Consider the following 19109-nt stretch of genomic DNA (forward strand, 5'->3'; position numbering starts at 1 on the left):
CGTGTCTCAGGATGGAGGCGGCTCAGAACAGGGTTGACCCATGTCTGGGCCTCTGAGTAGCTCCTGGCATCCCTCTTACTGGTGGAGGTTAGGTTAAGGGTAGAAAAGTGGGAAAGGAGGCATCACTAGGCCAGAAACCTGGCTCACTCAGTGCCGGGAGCTGGCAGTGTGGGTAGAAGTGATGAGTTAAATCAGCTATAGAAATGAAAAATCCATAGGCAACGACTCAGAGCAAATAGCAGACAGCTATGGAGAAGGATATAGAGAGCACAGACCAGAGGCTGGGGAAATGGAGACTGAGGGCCACTAGAGAAGCTCTGGTCCTTTCCAATTTCTGCGTAGTTTTTTAAAAATTAACAAAAGCTAACAATTCCATAAAATGAGTCCTTCCCAAAGAGAAGACGATGTCTGCAATTTCTGCACTGGCAAGGCACAGCAGTCCTTCCACCCTGTGCCTATGCAGGTGTTTCTCTTTGCCAACCTTTTCCTTCTGCGGAGAGGGAGCAGCAGGCCTCCTGCCCACCCCCCCCACCCCCGTACCTATGCAGGTGCTCCTCACCGCCCACTTTCTCCTTTTGCAAAGCAGCAGAGGCAGCGCCTCCCAAGGCTGACTGCCTGTGACTACGCAACCTCTCTTAGCAAACCTGTCCCTTTCGGGGCAGCCCTTCCTGCCCGCTTGTCTGTGCAAGAATTCTTTACCCGTCCCTCTGTTTTACATTAAACCTGCCCTCTTGGATTTAACTAAGGCCTCTGTCTTGTGGAGAAACTGGCTTAGGAAACTCCCTGGTGCTGCTGAAAGGGGAGCTCTGATGAAACTGCCCAGAGTTAACCCAAGGACCCCATTCTGAACCCAACATCTCCAAAACTGACTTCATTACCTACCCATGGATGAACCAAGGGGATGAGGCTGCTCAAAGGTGTTGTCCTAGCGGGCAGCTGGATCCCTAACCACTGCCCCTGAACTGTGACCAACTCAGACTTCTTAAGGTCCTGCCCCTCCCCCCCTCCACTACCACCAGAAAAACAACTTTTACACTCAGTGCATAGCCAGCCGCTTCCCCAGGCTACTGCGCCCCAGCCAGGTGACTTATATCTAACTTCCTTCCCCTGTGGATCATGGGTCCTGGAGACTACAACCAGCTTGGCTCTGGGTTGACCTGCAGGAAAATGCCATTTTGGGAGGTTAAAATGGTCAAATGGCAGCAGTTACATCTGGTTCACATGAGTACTTGACCACAATCCAAGAGATGCGGTAAACAAATCAGAATGTTTTCCCAGTTGGGTCCTCTGATATCAGGTGACTGTTTGACCCAGGGTACACTAAGGGCCAAAATATACACAACAAATGAACGAGCTTAATAAGATGCGCATTGGGCCTGTTTAAAGGTGACATGGGATGAAAATTGATACCTTTCTTACCAAAGGGGAATTAAACGTGCTGTAGAGGGATATTTCCATGGACGAAATGAAACCTGCCTGGCTTAGCCTTCTCCTAAGATTAGGACGTATGTAAAGTCAGGGTCAGGTGTTGGTTGTCAGGGACACAGTGAGGATGCAACACCTAAGCAGGGGGCAGGTGCCGAGGGCTGGAGGATGGCATAAGAACTGGCAGTTGTGGGGGAGAGGATGGAGGGACTCAAGAGTCTTGATAAACAATCACCTTTACAAAGCCTGTGTGCTTACACAGTCATTGCAGAGTAGCACATCACAATAGCCAAAAGGTAGACCATCAGCCACTGACTGAGGACTGGATCAAGAACAAGGGGTATCTCCAGCAATGGAATACCATGCAGTCCCCAAAAGGAAGGAAATTCTGACACAGGGATGAAATCTTAAGGACATTATGTTGAGTGAAATAAGCCAGTCATGGAAAGACAAATACTGCATGATCCCAAGTCCAGGGGTAGCCAGAGAAGACAAACTCACAGGAAAGAAAAAACACCACGAGGGTGTCCAGGGCTAAGGGAGGGGGCACAGAAACTGACTGTTTAACGGATGGAGAGGTTCGTTTCGGTTTTGCAAGATGAATAAGTACTGGGGATCAGTTGCACAACAATGTGAATGTACTAAACACTTAAAAATGGTTAAGTTGGCAGATTTTGTTGTGCGTATTTTACCACAATTCTTAAAAAGCATTTGTGAATTGTCTGCATTTGTCATCAGCTGGATGGGATAAAGAGAGAGCACTGGTTCCCTGAACTTAGCCTTAGAAATGAGGGAGTCTCAGGGACCGGCCTTCAGAGATCTGCGCAGCTGTGATGGGAATTCTTGGGGCCCCTCTGGTTCCTGCAGGAGGCAGGTGTGGCTGCTGGAGCAGCCACTTTACACCTGGTGTGAAGGAGCCTGTGAAAACGCCCAAGTAAGGGTGTTCTCTGTGAAGTCTGGCAGGGAACCTGTGCTAAGAACGCCTAAAGATGCTGCCCTCCGCACCCCTGCTTCAAGAACCACCGGGCTGCACAGAACCTCCCTTCCCAGAGACACCACAGAAAACCCTTTTCATTTCTCTGTAGTCTGTGGCTGGCTCTGGTCTAGCTCAAGGCTCATCTGGACAGGCAGGTCTGTTGTCAATGTTGAGGGCTCCTGTGATGAGTTGAATCTCCTAAAATATATCCAGGTCTCAATTCCTGGAACCTGGAATGTTGCCTTTTATGGCAGATGGAGCTGCACATGTGATAAAATTAACGATCTTGAGATGGGGAGATAACTCCCGATTAGCTGAATAGGCTCAAAATGTAGTTGCAAGTGTCCTTCGGTGAGAGAAGCCGAGCGAGGCAATACAGTAGGAAGAAGGCAGTGTGAGGACTGAGAGATTTGAGGCTGCCCCACTGCAGCTCTGAAGATCGAGGAAGACCCGACAAGCTGAGGAATGCAGGGCATACACAGCTCTAGAAGCCGGAAATGGCAAGGAACGGACTTTCCCCTAAAGCCACTGGAAGACTTCATTCCAGTAAAACTAGTTCAGATTTCTGACTTCCAGAACTATAAGAGAACAAATATGTTGTTTGAAGTCCCCAAATTTGTGGGAATTTGTTATAGCAGCCATAGAGGCACTTAAGGGCATCCTGTGTATTCCTTGGGTTTACTTCTGGAACGTGGGGGGACAGAGACCAGGGAGTACAGCATGGGAAATGCATGTAGGGGCAGGACTGGCACAGCAGGATCTCTATGACCCGAGCAGACCGGTGAAGAAGTCCTGGAGCCCTCAGTGGCTTTTCAGGCTTTATTGGGATTTACCAGGTACATGCCAGGCAGGGGTGCTGGGGGGCCAGGAGGCTGGCAGGCCTCCCAGCCCCCTGCAAGTCTTCACTCTTTCTGGGCTCTCCACCATTCTCTGGTGGCCTTGTTCTCTGCTCCGCTCGTGGTTCTGCTCCTGCTGGCGTCCCTGTGACGCTGCCCTTATTAGCCCAGATGAATCCCATCTACATCTGCCCACACCCTATTCCAGGTGTCCACCATCAGGCATGTATTCAGGACCGCAAGGATCCGTCATCAATCCTGATGGTGGGAGGGCAGAAAAACCTGATACTTTTCTTACCCTACAACGCCACAGCAGGGAAAAAGAAAAGCAGCACTGTGCTGATTCCCTGAGCTGAGGAAACGGGCAAGAACCCCCAAGAAGCTGCCCTGTGGGTGTTCCCGGACGCTAGATGAGCAGGCTCACATTCAGGAGCAAAGAGAAACCTCACAGGCCTGGAGGTGGCAGCGCAGAGAGGGAGCTATCCCTGGCAGCCCAGGAAGAATAGAGCCCAGAACCCAAGCTCCCAGCCTCCCAGGGGGTGAAGTCCCGGACATAATGAACAACTTTGCCCATATGTGACTCCCCCTAGCTCATTTTCTGATGCCACCTTGAGGGTTCAGGGACAGGCCCCTGGGGGCCTGGTATCCCCACTCACAACCTATTGTAGCTGCCAGTGAGTGAGCACCCCTGTGTAGCTGATGCTAACCCCACTATCCCTGCAGGCTCTTCTGAGCAACCCCATTGCTGTTCTTCCCTGATCTTCCCTGTCTCTCTTATTTATCTTAGTGCCTATCTCTTTGTGAGTGGTCTCGAAGCCTCTCTGTATGAAGGCAGGAGACATTAACAAACAAATGGTCAACGAAAAAAGCTTCAGAATAAGAAAATGTTAAGGATACTCCTCAGTCCTCACCTCACCTCCAGAATGAACTGGCGGGGATGGGAGATGAAGAAATCAGCTGAATTCTAAGAGTTCCTGTTCTCTATTAATGTTTAACAGTTTACCCCCAGACTTAGCAATTTAAAACAACCGTGTTATTTTGCTCAAGATCTTGTGGGACAGGAATTCAGGCAGGACTTGATCAGACCGCCTTTCCATGGAATCTCATGCAGTTTCATCGAGAAACTGTCCACGGAAGGCTCCACTAGCAAGAACATAAAATTTACTGTCTTAACCATTTTTAAAGAATGCAGTTAAATACAATGTTTTAAGTATAGTGTTAAATATATTCACATTGCTGGCAAAAAACCCTCCAGAACCTTTTCATCTTTCCAAATAATTTTATGATTGAGCCTCAGAAGCTGCCTGCTGGGGCCTGTGAACTGACTGAAAGCTGGGCCCCTTGCTCTGAGCCCCTCAGTTCTCACTCCCTCTCCTAGGCTGAGGTATCACTCCGTCTGGGGGGCGGGCCATGTAGTTCTTTTCCTGTGCTTCTCTAGAAAATTTTTTCTCACTTCATCCCAAGCCTGCACCGTCAGAGGCGGCTGCTGCTGCTGCTGCTGTGTCACTTCCTTCCTCTGAAGCAAGGAAGCACCCAGTGTCTTCCTGCTGGGACTCATTCACTCAAAACATGTTTAATGACAGTGTGCCTGGTGAGGTGTTTGGTTTTAGGGATGCCTTCCTAAGCAAAATCACAGAAATCCCTGTTTTCGCTGAGCTTCCACTTGAGTGGGGGAGAGGAATAGTGAAAAGCCAGAGGACTGGGACTCTGCAAGGGGATGTGTACTGTGGGAAAGAAAAGTGAGCAGGACAAGGGCTCCAAGGAGATTGCAGCTTTAAATCGGGCAGTCAGGGCAGGCCTTGCTGGGAGAGCGCCTTTTGGGAAAGAGGAGACTGCAAGGGGAAAAGGATGCCTTAAAAAATATTTGGTGATTATTCTTTATCCCAGAAAAAGTCCTGACTTTAAACATGGGCTTCAGGTTGTTGGTGGCCTGAAGGTGCTTTCTCCAGCCTTACCTGCTCGAAGATCACCACAGACACACCACACAGGAGATGTAAATCCGTCTCCACACTCTTGACCCACCTCCGTGTGCACCCTCTCTGGGCCACACCCAGCACATACACAGATACCACTCTGCCTAAATGGAGGCTAATGGGCGTGAGAGAGAACGTGGAGGTCAGCTGCATGGAATGCCATAGAAAACTTGCAAAAGTGCAAGCCATCAGGTGTTCAGCTCCAACCTTAAACTCACCTCTAGCTGCAGCTCACTGGGCCGTGAAGAGGCAGTTGGAGGTCAACCATTCCACTCCTCGCAGGGGCCCAGAGAGAGGGGCAGTGGTGTCCTAGGGTGTCACACTGAATATCTACCTATCAAGGCCCGATATTCTGCAGCAATAACATTTTGTGCACAGGGCTTTTCCTAAGACCTCAGCTTCCTCAACTGGGCCTCAAAAGGAGAACTGACTAGTTGGATGTCCCCTCCGCCAACCAATTGTGGATGAGCTGAGCACTCAAAGTAAAGGGCCCCTGGCAGATCTTTGCAACAATGAAGCAACACACTTTCCTGAGTGGGGGTTCTGTCCAGGGATTCTTAGGTGTGTGACAAGGGCAAGGACTGTTGTTCCGTGGGAGGAAGCGTGCCCATGGGTTCTCAAAACTCAGAATCTGGAAGGAATCTCTTGCCATAGAACACAACTTGGCTGACTGTAGGGGCGATCTTAGAGGGGATTGTGGTCTGCACTCAGTTCTCTGCCTGGGGGAGGTGAAAGAGGGGAGTCTGGAGGCTCAGAAAGAAAAGTGACGAAACTTTAGGGCTTCATAACACATATGAGGAAGTCTGAACTAACTGAAGGTCATCCAATCATGATCAGGCCAACAAAAACAGTCAGATGAATAAAGCTGTGTTGCAAATCTTTCCCTGGAGGATGGGGGAGTGGAGCAGGTGGGTACACAGGAGTCTGTTCATGTGAAGGTCATATCTTCTTACCCCTGCTTCCAAGGTGAGACACAAACAAAATATTACACCCAACTTATCAAATCTCTTTGAAGGTCTTAAGGCTCAGAATGCTTCTAGAACATCCTGTAGCTCTTTTCCTGTGGCTTCCTCCCTGGCCTAGTACATCCCGGAGCAGCCCACCTCCCTCCCTGCTCTCCCTCTCAGACCTCACAGCCTTCTGCTGAGGGCTGACCCCATCTTTGACATTCCTGTTACTCCCACTATCATTCAGATGGGAGTTCTTAGAAGCTGTGTCATCAAGAAACCAGCTCAGAAATGCAAAGCTATATGCCTGAGGTCCCACAGCCAAGCCGTGCTAGCTCGGGATTTGAACACTGGTAACGCTCAGGTTCTAGAGCCACCCTACAACAGAGCCCCCTTCTCACAGGCTACAAAGTATATCTAAAAATTAAATACTGTTAGTCTCTTATGCCCCCAGAAAGTCTCCCAACCAACAAGTTACCGCCCTTGTAAATCAAAGAAATAAATACAAATTAAAATGACACTCTGGGGCCTCCCCGGTGGCGCAGTGGTTGAGCGCTGGGTTGGGAAGCTGCCCGCGCCTCTGCGACGCCAGTTCGATCCCCGGCTGCTCCCCGTCTGCTGCCTGGCCACCAAGGAGGGTCCCACATGGCGCGCAGACCTCTCCTGCCGCCCGCTGCTCCCCTCAGCAGTGTACTTCGGTCTTTCTGCCTGCTCTGCTCCCCGCTCTGGCTCTGGTGAATTCTCTCACCCTCCTGCGCTTCTGACTTACCCAGTGCTTGTATAAATAAAAATAAAAATAAATCTTTAAAAAAAAATAAATAAAAAAAAATAAAATGACACTCTGTATTGGTTTTGTCAATACATGAGAAAACTTGGATAATTTTTGTAATTTGCTCTGAATTTGTTGCTCTTGTGTCCAGAGGTTGGAATTTTCGAGTCAATGTGTTGAAGCTTATTACAAGGAGCAATAAACATTTTTATGATAATTGCGAAGACAAGTGTAAATCAGGGAGGGCCCACACGGGCGGCAGGAGGTCACCCCGCTGTGCCAGTGACTCGGGCCGGGGTCGGGCACCCGAGGCTCCGCGGCAGCGCGCGCGGACAGGTCGCGCGCGGCCGCCGGGATGGGGACGCGCCGTCGGGACCACAACTCCCAGGCGCCCGCGCGCGCTCGCCCGCCTCGCCCCGACCACGTGACCGCGCGGCCCGGGTCGCGATCGCCGGCGGCGGCGGGGCGGACTCCGAGCCCGGAGCCCTGAGCGAGCGGACGCGACTTGGGATCCCGCCCCAGCGCTGGCCATGGCGGTGAGTCCCGGCGCCACCGAGAGAGACGCACGCGGGTGGACGGCCGCCCTTGGCACCCGGGGCTGGCGAAGGCTTGTGTGGGGCAGTGCTGCCTGCAGTGGGAGCAGGGTTGGGGAGACGCGGGATGGGAAGCGGCGGTGGCTTTGAGGTTTTCATTGGCTCCTCCTGCTGGGAGTCAGTCCGGCCCGACCTGTAGTCGTGAACACCTGCGCTGGCGCAGGTGAGGGTGGGGGCGAGGTGGGTGGAGACACGAGTCCGGGGATCCCCTGCCGTGGGCGCAGTGCCTTGGAGGAGATTCCGGGAAGGCGCCCGGGGAGCCCGAGAGCGCACTTTTACTTTCCTGTTCCTCCTCTGAAAAGTTCGTGGTGGGGAGGGGAGCGATGGGAGAACACCCTCCTTACACTTGGGAGCAGAAATAGCGTTCCAGATGGGCTACTTTTCTTGGCACAGTTCACCTGGGCTGGGGAGAATGACCGTTTGTAAGGCACTTTGGTCTTTGAAGAACTCGTGTGATTTTCTTTGCTCTATGAAGAATGTTAGAGAATTCAGGATGCAGGAAACCAGTACAGGTCTTTTGTTAAGTGCCCACCGTTACCTCCTGCCGGTTTTCTAAGGGAAAAACAGATGGGAAGAGCTTGGAAAATGTTCCCCAGCCTGCGAGTGGCAGGGCAGAGACCTTAAGACCCCTCTAAACTCTTTGAGGAAAAATTCCCTCATTTATAAACCAAAGGGTAATCTCCCCAAATGAGAAGATAAGAGAACCAGTCGGAGGGGTTGCTTACTTTCCTCCACAACCCTTCCCTACCCAGGGTGGGGCCCGAAGAACACAGATAAATTAAACTCAGCTGCTGGAAGCTGACTTTTCCTCAAGGGGGACTCCAGATTAGATCCCCGCCCCTTGCCTATCTAACCACAGGCCATTTAGTTGAAAACTGCAGCCTCAAATCAGGGTGTGCTGACTGGAATCCCTTGCTCCAGTGAAAAGTCAAGATTAGGTGAGTCTGTCCCTCCTGGGCTCCTCACTATCCAGTGAGGTAGAGCCTGACCTCTGATTGGGTGCTTTCAGTTTGGAATATAGTGGATGTCAGTCTACCCCTGGCTGCCTTCTGGGCCTCCTGGGGAAGGAGTCCTAACCACCTGCTTCCTGGCTGGGTGAGATATCTCCCAGGGGCCTTGATTCCCTGCACCCGGCATGAGACCCCCCTGAGTGCCTCCCACTCCCCTACTACATACACCGTGTTGTAATGATCTCTCCCCTAGTGGACCGTTAGCTCCACGGGAGCCAAGGACTGTCATTCGTCTGTCTCAAGTGTGTGCACATGCCCAGCACAACAAAAGTAAATGTCTGTTGGTTGAGTTAGTTTCACCATGGGTGTTCAGGTTCATGGTAAAAGTTATTTGGCGCCCCTGAACTAGCTGGCCCTGGTGCAAGGATGATAGAAGGGACCCAGTTCTGTAGCCTCTCTGATGAATTAGCCTTGGGGACATTTCTGTCGTGCCAACTGCATTATCAAGTGAACTTGGAGAGGCGTAATTGTGCAACTCCATGGTGCTGGGGGCTTCTGCCCGTGGGGAGTTCTTTGTGCCAGTTTGTTTATGCACATCAGTCTTTTGTGAACCTTTGCCATGTCAGCAGATACTCTTGTTTGCTGTCTCAATAAGGAACATCTCTAGGGAGTAGGACTCAAAATTTTTACTTTTTCTTACTATTTCAGCTTTTTACCTTGAGCAAGGAGCGCTTTCATATTGGGGATTTTAAAAAGGCATTTGCAATATTAAATTCAACATGCTTTCTAAATGACTGCCTACGTTTACATTTTCCTATGAAGTCTTGGATAAATCTCTTTCCTTCCTTTTCCCATCTGGAAATGAGATGCAGGGTTGGGGTAGGGGGTGTCAGAGAAAGTTGAGGTTGGACTAGATCAGAGTTTTTCACAGTCAGAGCTGAACCTACAAGGTGGATTTACAAGGAAGATTTTATTTGCCAGTGTTTCCTGGCAAAAGTGTGGGAAGCCAGGGACTGGAAACTCTGAGGAAAATGAGTCCTGGGGATGTGACATGCTGTACTGTGACTATAGTTAATACTGTGATGTACATATAAAAGTTGCTAAGAGATTAGATCTTAAGTTTTCATGGCTAGCAAGAAAATGTAACTACATGTGGTGATAGATGGTAACTTGCCTTATTGTGGGAATCCTTTGACAATATATTACAAATATTGGATCATTCTGGGTCACATGTCATGCTGCATGGCAGCTCTATCTCAACAAATCTAAGGACACTTCTCATCCTGATATTTGAGTAACTGATGTTTGGCCACTGCCTTAGAAGGCCAAGGCTGCTACCCCCTCATCCCAGTTCAGCCGGTGTCTCAGCTGGGTGAGCCCTGACTCTGAGCAGAACCACCTATGCCAACCGAGGGCCTACCTGGGGATGAGAGAGGCGTTTCCCTCCTGAGAGGGTGAACAGACTGACTTTAATCTTGCTAAGCACGGTCATTAAGCCTGCTGTGGGAATTTAAATCCTCACCCCCATTCCCAAGCAGGCTTTCCTGGTGATGGAGAAGGCAGCACGCTGGACTCACAGACAGGGCATCCCAGCAGATGCAGACGTGAACTCCAGCGCTGCCTACTTAACTAGTGTTGAGACTTGGGACAGATGACTTCACTTTTCTGACCCTAGTCTCCCCAGTTTCCTTCCTGTGAGATGGGCCCTCTGTCCCTGTCCCACTGTCAAGTGAGATCACCTGTGAGACGCCCCCGGCAGGCAGATGCTGTGTGGGCACTGCTTCTGCCTTCAATCTTTCTTCAAGGCTTTGAGCTCAAGGGCAGCAATATTCACCTTTGTCCTTAATGCTGGGCACAGAATTGGACTCAGCAAATGTTTGGTAAATGAGTGAGCAGGTGTGGAGTGAACTGAACACGGCTTCCCCGGGCCCATCCATGATAAACACTGTTGGGGCTGCCAGGTCTCACCAGGCTGAGCCGACTCCCGCCTGCTCCACATGGTCTCCCCATGGGGAAGCCTGCCCCGGAGCCGCAGCAGAATGGCTGGAGCCCAATGGGTAAAACAAGGCAGTTGAGTTCCTCAGTCTAATGCTTCCTCACTGGGTTTGGAGGGCACAGAGGACATCTCCATATGACCCCAGAGCACCTTGACATCCTAAGCCTGGCCTGCCCAATGAAGGTGGGCACACCTCCCATGTCCCTTCTCCCAGATCAGGGCCAGCTCAGTTACAGCTCTGCTGTTGATCCACTTGGGACATTGTTCTGAGCCTTTCCAGAAAGCTGTGGAGAACATCAGGGATGGTGACTTCCACTGCCCTAAGCTCCCTGTGATGCAGACTCCTTCTCTTTTAGATGCATTTCATCTTCTCAGATGAGGTGGTGCTTCTGTTTGATTTCTGGAGTGTCCACAGTCCTGCAGGTAAGAATTGGGAAGCCCAGGTTAATAGCTGCAAGGCAGGGCCTCCCTGGTGGTGCAAGGAGTTAAGACGTAACCTATGAAGCTATCCGCAGCCACTGCAGCACCAGTTCGATCCCCGGCCAGGGAGCAACTCACATGGCGCAGCAGACCTCTCCTGATTCGCCCGCTGTTCCCCTCAGCAGTGTACTTCAGTTAATCTGCCTGTTCTGTTCCCCACTCTGTCTCTGGTGAATCCTCTCACTCCCACACCTCTGGTCTGTACCCCAGTTCTTGTATGCATAAATAAATAAATCTTTTAAAAAAATAAAAAGCTGCAAGGCAGTGGAAAGCCTGGGTTTTGCCCTGTTAGCATTGTAGGTGGCCTACTCCTCGTTTAACTTTGATCAGGAACTTTGCATTTAAAAAATTCCATTTGTAAAGGGCTGCATTATCCCTCTGATCCTCACAAAGGCCAGATGAAGCTTTTTCCTCTATTACAGAGGAAGGAACTGAAGCCCAGAGAGAAGAGACTAGTCCGGGGCCACACAGCAAGGAAACATCAGAGTCAGAACTAGGTCAAAGCAACCTGTAGCCTCCTGGCCCTTCCCTCACTGAGGGTTCTAGTAGCTGCTGAGACCTCAAATGAGAAACTAATTTCAAAGAGAAGAGTTTTTCTTTGACTTGAAGAGGCAGAGTTGGGCATTGAGTTATTTCAGCTTAAATAACTGCATCTTAAAAAGAGACTGGTATTGGCCCAAATGTCCATCATTGGGCCATCCCTACAGTGGGTGCCATGCCAGTAATTTACTGTAGGGTAAACCTAGTGGCCTGAAACAACAGCCTTTGTTTTATGAAGGTTCTGAGCCAACTGGGCTCAGCTAAGCAGTCCTCACTCATTTTTTCATGCAGGTCAAGTCAGACAGTGGCTGGAACTGGAGTCATTTTGACTCTACACTCATGTCTCCTAGCTGCTGCTGGTGGTTGCTAGGACCTCAGTGGAAGTTGTTGGCTGAACTCCTACTTGTGGTGTCTCCTAGGCCTGGGTCGCCTCACGACAGGGAGCCTGGCATCCAAGAGCAAGGGAGTGTCCCAGGAGAACAAGGTGTAAATGCAGGGGATTTTTAAGACCTCGCTTTGGCAGTCACAGCACCACTTTCATCTTTACTGGTTAAGACAGTCACTGAGGTTTTCCCTACAAGGCCAATAAAATATGATAGCTGAACCGATTGCTATTCTTCCATTTATAGAATAAAAGTAGCAAACAGCAGTTAATTTTCCACAGCAGCACTAGCAAGCATTTAATGGTTTCTATAAATTAACTTACTGGGGTTTTCCATGTTATAAAAGCAACACATACAGAAGAAACTTTAGGAAATAAGGTGAAAAGGAAGTAAATACCTCCCGTGTGCTAATTTGCTGAGATGACTAGAACTATTTTGCTGCATTGCCTTCCTTCCAGGCACTTCTGTGCTTATGCATATAAACAAGACTCTGCTATATACATACTCTTCTTAGCAAGAAGTCTCAACAGATTTGTGTTGCCTGCTGGGGTGAGGGGTGTGTGTCTCCTTCATCCTCAGCCAGTGGCTTCTCTACCTGATTTCAAAGCCATCCACCAAGAAAGGGTTGGCAGGGGAGCAACTGTAAAGCTGAACCTAACAAGGATGGGGAAGAAAAAGCCAGAGGGCCCTGGGAGTGGATTCAGAGGGCATGGGTGGAGGTGCTCTTTGCCTCCTGTGCCAGGTCACAGGAAGCTTCTGGAGAGGAGCAGTGCTTGCCAGGCCAGGTCTCTGCAGCTCAACTTTTCTTGACAGGCATTGCCCTCTCCGTGTTGGTCATCCTGCTCCTGGCTGTGTTGTATGAAGGGATCAAGGTCGGTAAAGCCAAGCTGCTGCGTCAGACTCTGGTGAGCATGTCCACGTCTGCCAGCCCCCAGGTCATCCATGAGTCGCAACAGGATCTTGTGGCCTCAGACTCAGCCTCAGCTAGTGGCACCCGCCTCAGGTAACAGGCATAAGGTGTGGAACAGACAGAACACTCGCATTCACACTGAGGGGTGGGCTGGGCTCAGAGGGCATTAGCCCCACTTCACAGAAAGGAAGTTGAGGACCAGGACCTTACCAAGTACATACACTTTAGTAAGCAGTAAGGTGAATCTGAACTCTGGTCTTTCTGTGTGAACAGCCACCTGGGGGCTCAGATTATCAGAAGTCTGGTGAACACCTAGTTCTCCCCAAACTCATGGGGCTTCCAGATCCAGGCTGGGCTCTGTCCCTATGTAACTAAGACTGTTGTCAGCAATGATGCAACTTGGTGGAGGAGCCCCCTCCCCTCTTCCCTGCCTTTCTGATAGGGGTCCCCTGCTGCCCTCCCCAGCTCTAGCCTCACCTGTGCTAAATAAGCCCGCCTGCTCTGTCACCAGCCACCCTACACGAGTATCTCATATTGAAACTACAGTGCCAGGAAGCTATTCTTATCCCTGTTTTTACTGATGAGGAAATAGAATTTAGAGAGGGGGAGACATTTGTGCTAGGCCACAGTTAGTTAAGTGGCAGAGCTAGGAACTTGACTCATAGCCAAAAGGGATTACCCTAGGCGCCTTGTCCAAGTCCCTTCTCTCTGTTGATGGTTTCTGGCATAACTGAAATCTCTCCTTGGTTAAGCATGTAACTTTTAAATAAGCTGGTCCTATAACTCTGCAGCTTTCTACTCCCTAACAACTCCCAGCCTCCAGCTCATCACCAACATTAACTTGGTTCTCCTTTTTATCCAGGTGGTTTTTGTGTCACTTTGGCCAGTCGCTGATCCATGTCGCTCAGGTGGTCATCAGCTACTTCATTATGTTGGCTGTTATGACTTACAACACCTGGATTTTCTTCGGCGTGGTCCTGGGCTCAGCTGTGGGTTACTACCTAGCCTACCCATTTCTCGGTACAGATTAGCTGGTGAGGGCTGTGCAGGCATCGAGGGCTGGAGAGGCTGGATCCTCCTCTTCCAGATGTTGTACTTCCAGCCCGTCTCCTTGTCCGATGGCTGTTCGTCACTGCGCTCCCAGCTCCTGGAAACTTTCAGCCGAAGCTGTCGCTTGTTCCCTAGAGTTCAGAGGCCACTGCAGCTGCCTCTCCTCAGCCTCCTTAAGGCTGCTGAGACCAGAGGGAGGATGAAGAGAACGGAACATGGGGGGACAGGGTTGCTGAGTCTACGATGACTATCTGCAATTCAAAATTTAGAATTTCCAAAGATTTTCAAGACAGATGAATTCTGGGTGATGAAGAGTATGGAACCTGGAATCCTCTGCTCTCATTTGTGCCTTATTTAGAGGAGCCTCTTCCACTGGACTTCCAGACCTCTGGTCTTTGTGGGACAGAGGCCAAGCTGGCTCCTTTTCCATCGCCCTTCTGTCTTGGAACACAGGAAGATGACCTCTTCTGTGGGTCATGTTGCCAAACTAAGATTTTTCACTTTCCCCATTGAACTCCTGGTTGGCAGTTTTGCACATTACTACTAAATTTTTAACTAAATGATTTCATTTTACTCATGAGGGATGGCGGCAACTGCTGGGGCCTCTTTCCCTTTGTTGGTGGAAAAGTGAGAGTCAGGACAGAGGAGCAGTTTGCAGCTCCTGACTGTCCCTCTGGAGACTGAGTGCTTCCCATCGGGCTCCACAGTCTGCAGGAGAGGCCTGTGCCTTCTGGTGTGTGGGGAGCGCTTCACGGCCTTAACACCCTCTCAGAACAGAGAACTGCACTGAATATTCTACACTCAGCGCCTGCTTTTTATGATTACTGCTCCTACTAAGGATCTGGTGGGAAAACTACTCATTCACTTCAAATGCTGAGACCCTTGGAGAAGAGTGGCTGAAGACGTAATAGCAGTCAAACCAAAGTGTTACATTCGTAGCTCTCCAGATAGGACTCTCTAGATATTTGAGCCTCTGCTTTATAGGAAAGGAAACGAGAGCCCAAGGAGGAGGAAATTGCTGCTGTGGATTAGCTATGCACAGGTGCCTTCTGCTGTAGAGGACAGGTGTCCTTGAGCTCTGGGAACTACAAGGAATATATTTGAAAAGTATATATTTTTAGGGGACATTAACCAGTTGTGTGCGTGCCCATTCTGTTTGTCCTTACTCCAACAGCAGCACGCATCACCCTTGTAACAACTGGAATGAACGAAACTGGCTGTTTGGCTAAGGGCTGAGTCTGTTCATCTGCTGTGAAGACAAACAGTTCTGTGTGCAGGGAAGCCCAGCCCTGAAAGGCTGTGCCCACAGGCAGACACCCCACAATGCTGGCCTGGTCAGTAGTCACCCTGTTCACGTAACATACTGAACTGGTGCCACTCTAAAGAAAGGAATCGTCACGTGGCATATCAGCATCTGTTGGCTCAGTTATCAGGGCCTGCTCTTCTGAGGGCAGAAGCAAGTCTGTCAAAACCACTTTTTAATTCTATAGTAAAGTGTCACAGGAAGCATAGGGTTGATGAATACCTTCTCCCCATATTCCAGTTCTTCAGGGAACGGGAAACTGCTCCGTGTCATAAGGGATGTAAGGTTTCCAGTGTCTAGTGCTGGGCTGCTGAGTCACACATGTCCCTTTGTAGGTCCTGCCCGGCTTCGGCTCCCTCCCTGAGAGGGCAGCTCCCTGGGCATTAGGCAACCTCTTCCTGCGGTCTCTTTAAACACGCAAATACATGAGGCTTTTAGAGCATGGAGGGCTTAAAAAAAAAAAAAACTCTAGAGAGACTGATTATATGGTGAGTCTCAGTGGGTATTTCACCATTCTTCAGAGTCAAGTCACAAAGATGGTATTTTCCCTACTTAGAATTTCTTTTTAACACCTACATAGTGCTCACTACATGCCGGGCAGTGTTCTAAGCACTTTACAATATTAGCTCATTGAATCCTCACAAGGTAGAAACTGTTGCTGTCATTGCCTTAAGGGTGAAGAGGCTGAGGCACAGAAATAGTCACCCAGATAACAAGTAGTCCCATGTCTGCTCTTACCAACTCAGGTGAGGGGGTGTGGCTGAGAGTTAGGGTAACTGGCTAAGCCACACAGTGGCCAGTGGAGCAGGTTGTGAACACAGATTGTGGAGCCCAAGAGGCCTGTGCTCTATGTGTTTTACCATAATAGGGCAGTCATTGTTCAGGGATTCTGGGGCAGAGCTGGGGAAACCTGGTTCCTTCCCTACCTCCCTAACCCCCAGCCCAGTGATGATGGTCAGTCAGGCGAAGGAATAGGCAGGGTGGCCTCTGGGCTTCTGCCCAGAATGGGGTATCATGGTCAGGACTGGGGTTCTTGTTCTGTTGCTTACTAGCCATGTAACCTTGGACATGTTACTTGACTTCTCTAAGCCTCAGTTTCTCTTCTGTAAGATGGGGATAATCGGGTCTTCTGCAAAGGGTTCCTGGAGATGAAACGGTCCATAAAGTGCTGAACTGAAGTGTCTATTAGTTAAACACAAAGTTTAATAAATGGTATTACTGCCTCCCTGCCCCCTTATGGGAAATGGGCTCAAAGCCACCAGCAAGCCAGACGACGGCTGGTCAGATGACATGGACTCTGGGTTCCTAGCTTATGCACATTTAAATCAGGAAACATTTCTATTAAAATTATTCTGCTTTTTAAAAACTGGTTGTATGGTCTTTGGAAGATCCTGGAGTAAGTAAAATAACCACAAATACTGTCTCACTATTGTTCTCTTCTTTAGTCCTGGCCCCGACTTCAGAGGAACTGGAAAGTGTTCTGGAAGTGGTGAAAATCCCTCAGGGCCATAAGGGATGATGATGAAAGGTGGGGATCCCCCCACCCTCTCTGCGTGGCTTCCTAGGGTATAGGAGCAAGCCAGCCAGGAGCAGGTCCTCAGATGACCACAAGGCCTGCAGCCTTGAGGTACTAGGATGAGCTGGAGACTTAGCCTGAAAGTTCCAGGGTTAGGTACCAAAGTGCTTTCGTACATATTAACTGACCTGAATAGTTCCAGTTCCTGCCCTTAGCTTCCCAGAGAGAAGCACAAACAGCCCTTAGAAGCAAGTACAGTTTGCCCCCCATGAGCTTGAGTCCAGTTTCATTGCAGACATTTATTTTAATTTTGTTAGTTTCAAATATTGACCTTTTGTATCAGATTTAAGGCAGAGAAAATTACATGTCCCAGGACTGCTACAGCACTGGGGTTTAGGTGGTGTACCCACCCTTGGTTCTACATGGAGACCTCACCCCAGCTAACAGGTCCTGATGTTTGGACAGGTGAACACTGGGAGGCAGAGGGCTCCCCAGATGAGTCTGAGAGTTAGTGAACAGAAGAAAAAGCATGGATGAGGACAAGTGACTTGTAGGTGACCGACTGGAGAATCTACCCGCCCTTCCTCCCAAATGTGCCTGTGGCAAGTCCATGGTTGGCTGCTGACAACCCCGGCATTCTGGAGAGGCTCATGCTCCTCTTTGCCAGGCCAGGCCAGGGTTCAGAAGGTGGCTAACTCAATATCTCTGAAATGCTGTCCTCAGTGCTCACCTTCACCTCACCCCATGGCTTCCTAGACCCAGTGATTGCTGTGCAAAATCATGTTTAAGCAAGGTTGGTAGAGAAACCTCTGCACCAGTTTCCTGGGTCTTCATCCCAGCCAGTCAATGTCATCGTCATCATCATCATCTCCAAAAAGGGGTGCTGGGGGCGGGCGTCCCTTCATGCTCTGACAAAACAGGAAAGAGTAGTCAGTCCTTACTAGTCCTGCACCAGACGGACTTCCCTCCTCTGAGGTGAAGTGAGCCAACGTCTGTTCTGGGCTCCAGATCACAAAGGCGGTTGTGGTTAGGCCTTTACTACAAGGCCTGACCCCGAGGCGCAGACCCAGCTTCCTGGGTAAGCAGAAACTGGCAGTCTTTGAACATAGACAAATAGACCGACTTTGTTTGGCTATTTTGGTCATTTATTTGTGAAGCACATGTACTGATTTGACAGGTTCTCATGCAGTTAACACACTGTCTGCACAGCGAGGGTCACGGGAGAGGCAGAGTGGGAGAAAGGAACAGAAGAAAAGCAGGACTAGGGGAACACAGATTTCAGGAAGGTGAGAGGAGGCGAACAATACAGTCACATTTGAAAAAACACCATGTGGCCTGAGTGGCTCTGGACTTGAACCCATCTTATGAAAGGGGGTCAAATGCAGGGGTTAGGCCAAATTAACAAGAGAATCCCAAGAGAGGAAGATAGCCCAGCCGCCCCTAGCCCTGGTCTCACTAGGCCCCCACCTGTCGCTCCCTCTGACCAGGTAGGGGAATAAGAGCACGAATGGGCCACAGAGAAGACCGTCCCTTTCCATGATATGAGCTCCTGGCCTTTTCCTCTGGATCACAGCGACTAGGCCCCATTGGGGTAGCAGGAACTGACGCTGGAGACAAGCATACAGTGAGTACTATCTGCTGCAGTACCCTCTGCTCTGCGAGCGAGTGTTGGTCCAGGGTCAGTCTTAACAGGGCCAAAGGAAAGGCCACATGGTGTGGTCAGGTCCTGGGGCTAATCCCATCCCCAACACCAACTACAGATGATGCCTCTCCTGGCACCAATGCCGTGATCTCCAAACTCTGAAACTATGGGATTTAAAAATGTGGTTCCGGCTTGTTTTGTTCTGGCTTCTACATTCACCAGTCTGTTATCTTGGACCAGCTATATAACCTTGGGCATGTTTTATTTTCCTGAGGCTAAAAGGGTAAAAGTACCCACCTCACTGGATTAGTGGATGATTAAATGAGGATGTCTGTGAAATAGGTTTCAGAGTACCCAAGAAATAGAACTTGATGGCATTAGTATTAATACGAATAATATAATACTAATTAAAAAATTCAAACTACATTTAGGGCAGTCATTGGGATATCTGGTTTTTGTCTACATCGTTTTTTTAGTATAGACTTCATATTCGGAATTCTAAAATGAAAATTTAATTCTTGGAAAGAAAGGCTAACGGAATTGGAGAAGAGGGAAGGGTTCTGGTTCCTGCCAGCCAGATCCCAGCTCTGGCACATCCATTTCCCTAAGGTTTTGGCAAGAGGCAAACCCACTCTAGTTGATACACAAATTTGCCCCCATTCATCTCTTATCTGTCTGTAGGGTAGGTAAAAGGTATCAGGCTTTTCTGCCCTCCCACCATTAGGATAGATGAGGGAACCCTGTGGTCCTGAATGCATGCCTGATGGCGGGCACCTGAAGTGGGTACACCTGGGCTGAGAGACTGGACTTTTAAGGGCGG

At 49.7% G+C, this 19109-nt stretch overlaps 2 protein-coding genes across 5 annotated transcripts in view; one reads left to right on the forward strand and one right to left on the reverse strand.

The window, feature by feature from the left end:
• The first annotated feature begins 7378 nt into the window (after positions 1-7378).
• SLC31A2 (solute carrier family 31 member 2) lies at positions 7379-17034 on the forward strand. The gene is made up of 4 exons (XM_037494958.2): positions 7379-7462; positions 10822-10888; positions 12682-12871; positions 13641-17034. Exons 1-4 carry the CDS (start codon positions 7457-7459, stop codon positions 13807-13809), a joined length of 432 nt encoding a protein of 143 aa, XP_037350855.1. The 5' UTR covers positions 7379-7456; the 3' UTR covers positions 13810-17034.
• FKBP15 (FKBP prolyl isomerase family member 15) overlaps positions 15694-19109 on the reverse strand; it is a 49436-nt gene continuing 46020 nt past the window's right edge. For all 4 annotated transcript variants that reach the window (XM_037494955.2, XM_054689456.1, XM_054689457.1 and 1 more), the window contains exon 28: positions 15694-17555. In XM_037494955.2, the coding sequence (XP_037350852.1) occupies positions 17478-17555 (78 nt within the window). In that variant the 3' untranslated portion in view covers positions 15694-17477. The remainder of the gene's footprint in view (positions 17556-19109) is intronic.

The sequence above is a fragment of the Talpa occidentalis genome, unplaced genomic scaffold (assembly GCF_014898055.3).
Source record: "Talpa occidentalis isolate TD23 unplaced genomic scaffold, MPIMG_talOcc4v2.1 talOcc4.7, whole genome shotgun sequence".
Classification (NCBI taxonomy): domain Eukaryota; kingdom Metazoa; phylum Chordata; class Mammalia; order Eulipotyphla; family Talpidae; genus Talpa; species Talpa occidentalis.

Excerpts from the sequence above, each read along its gene's own strand:
- SLC31A2 (XM_037494958.2), top strand. Across the intron at positions 10,889-12,681 it reads GAGTGTCCACAGTCCTGCAG|GCATTGCCCTCTCCGTGTTG; the intron begins GTAAGAATTGGG and ends TTTTCTTGACAG. Across the intron at positions 12,872-13,640 it reads GCTAGTGGCACCCGCCTCAG|GTGGTTTTTGTGTCACTTTG; the intron begins GTAACAGGCATA and ends CTTTTTATCCAG.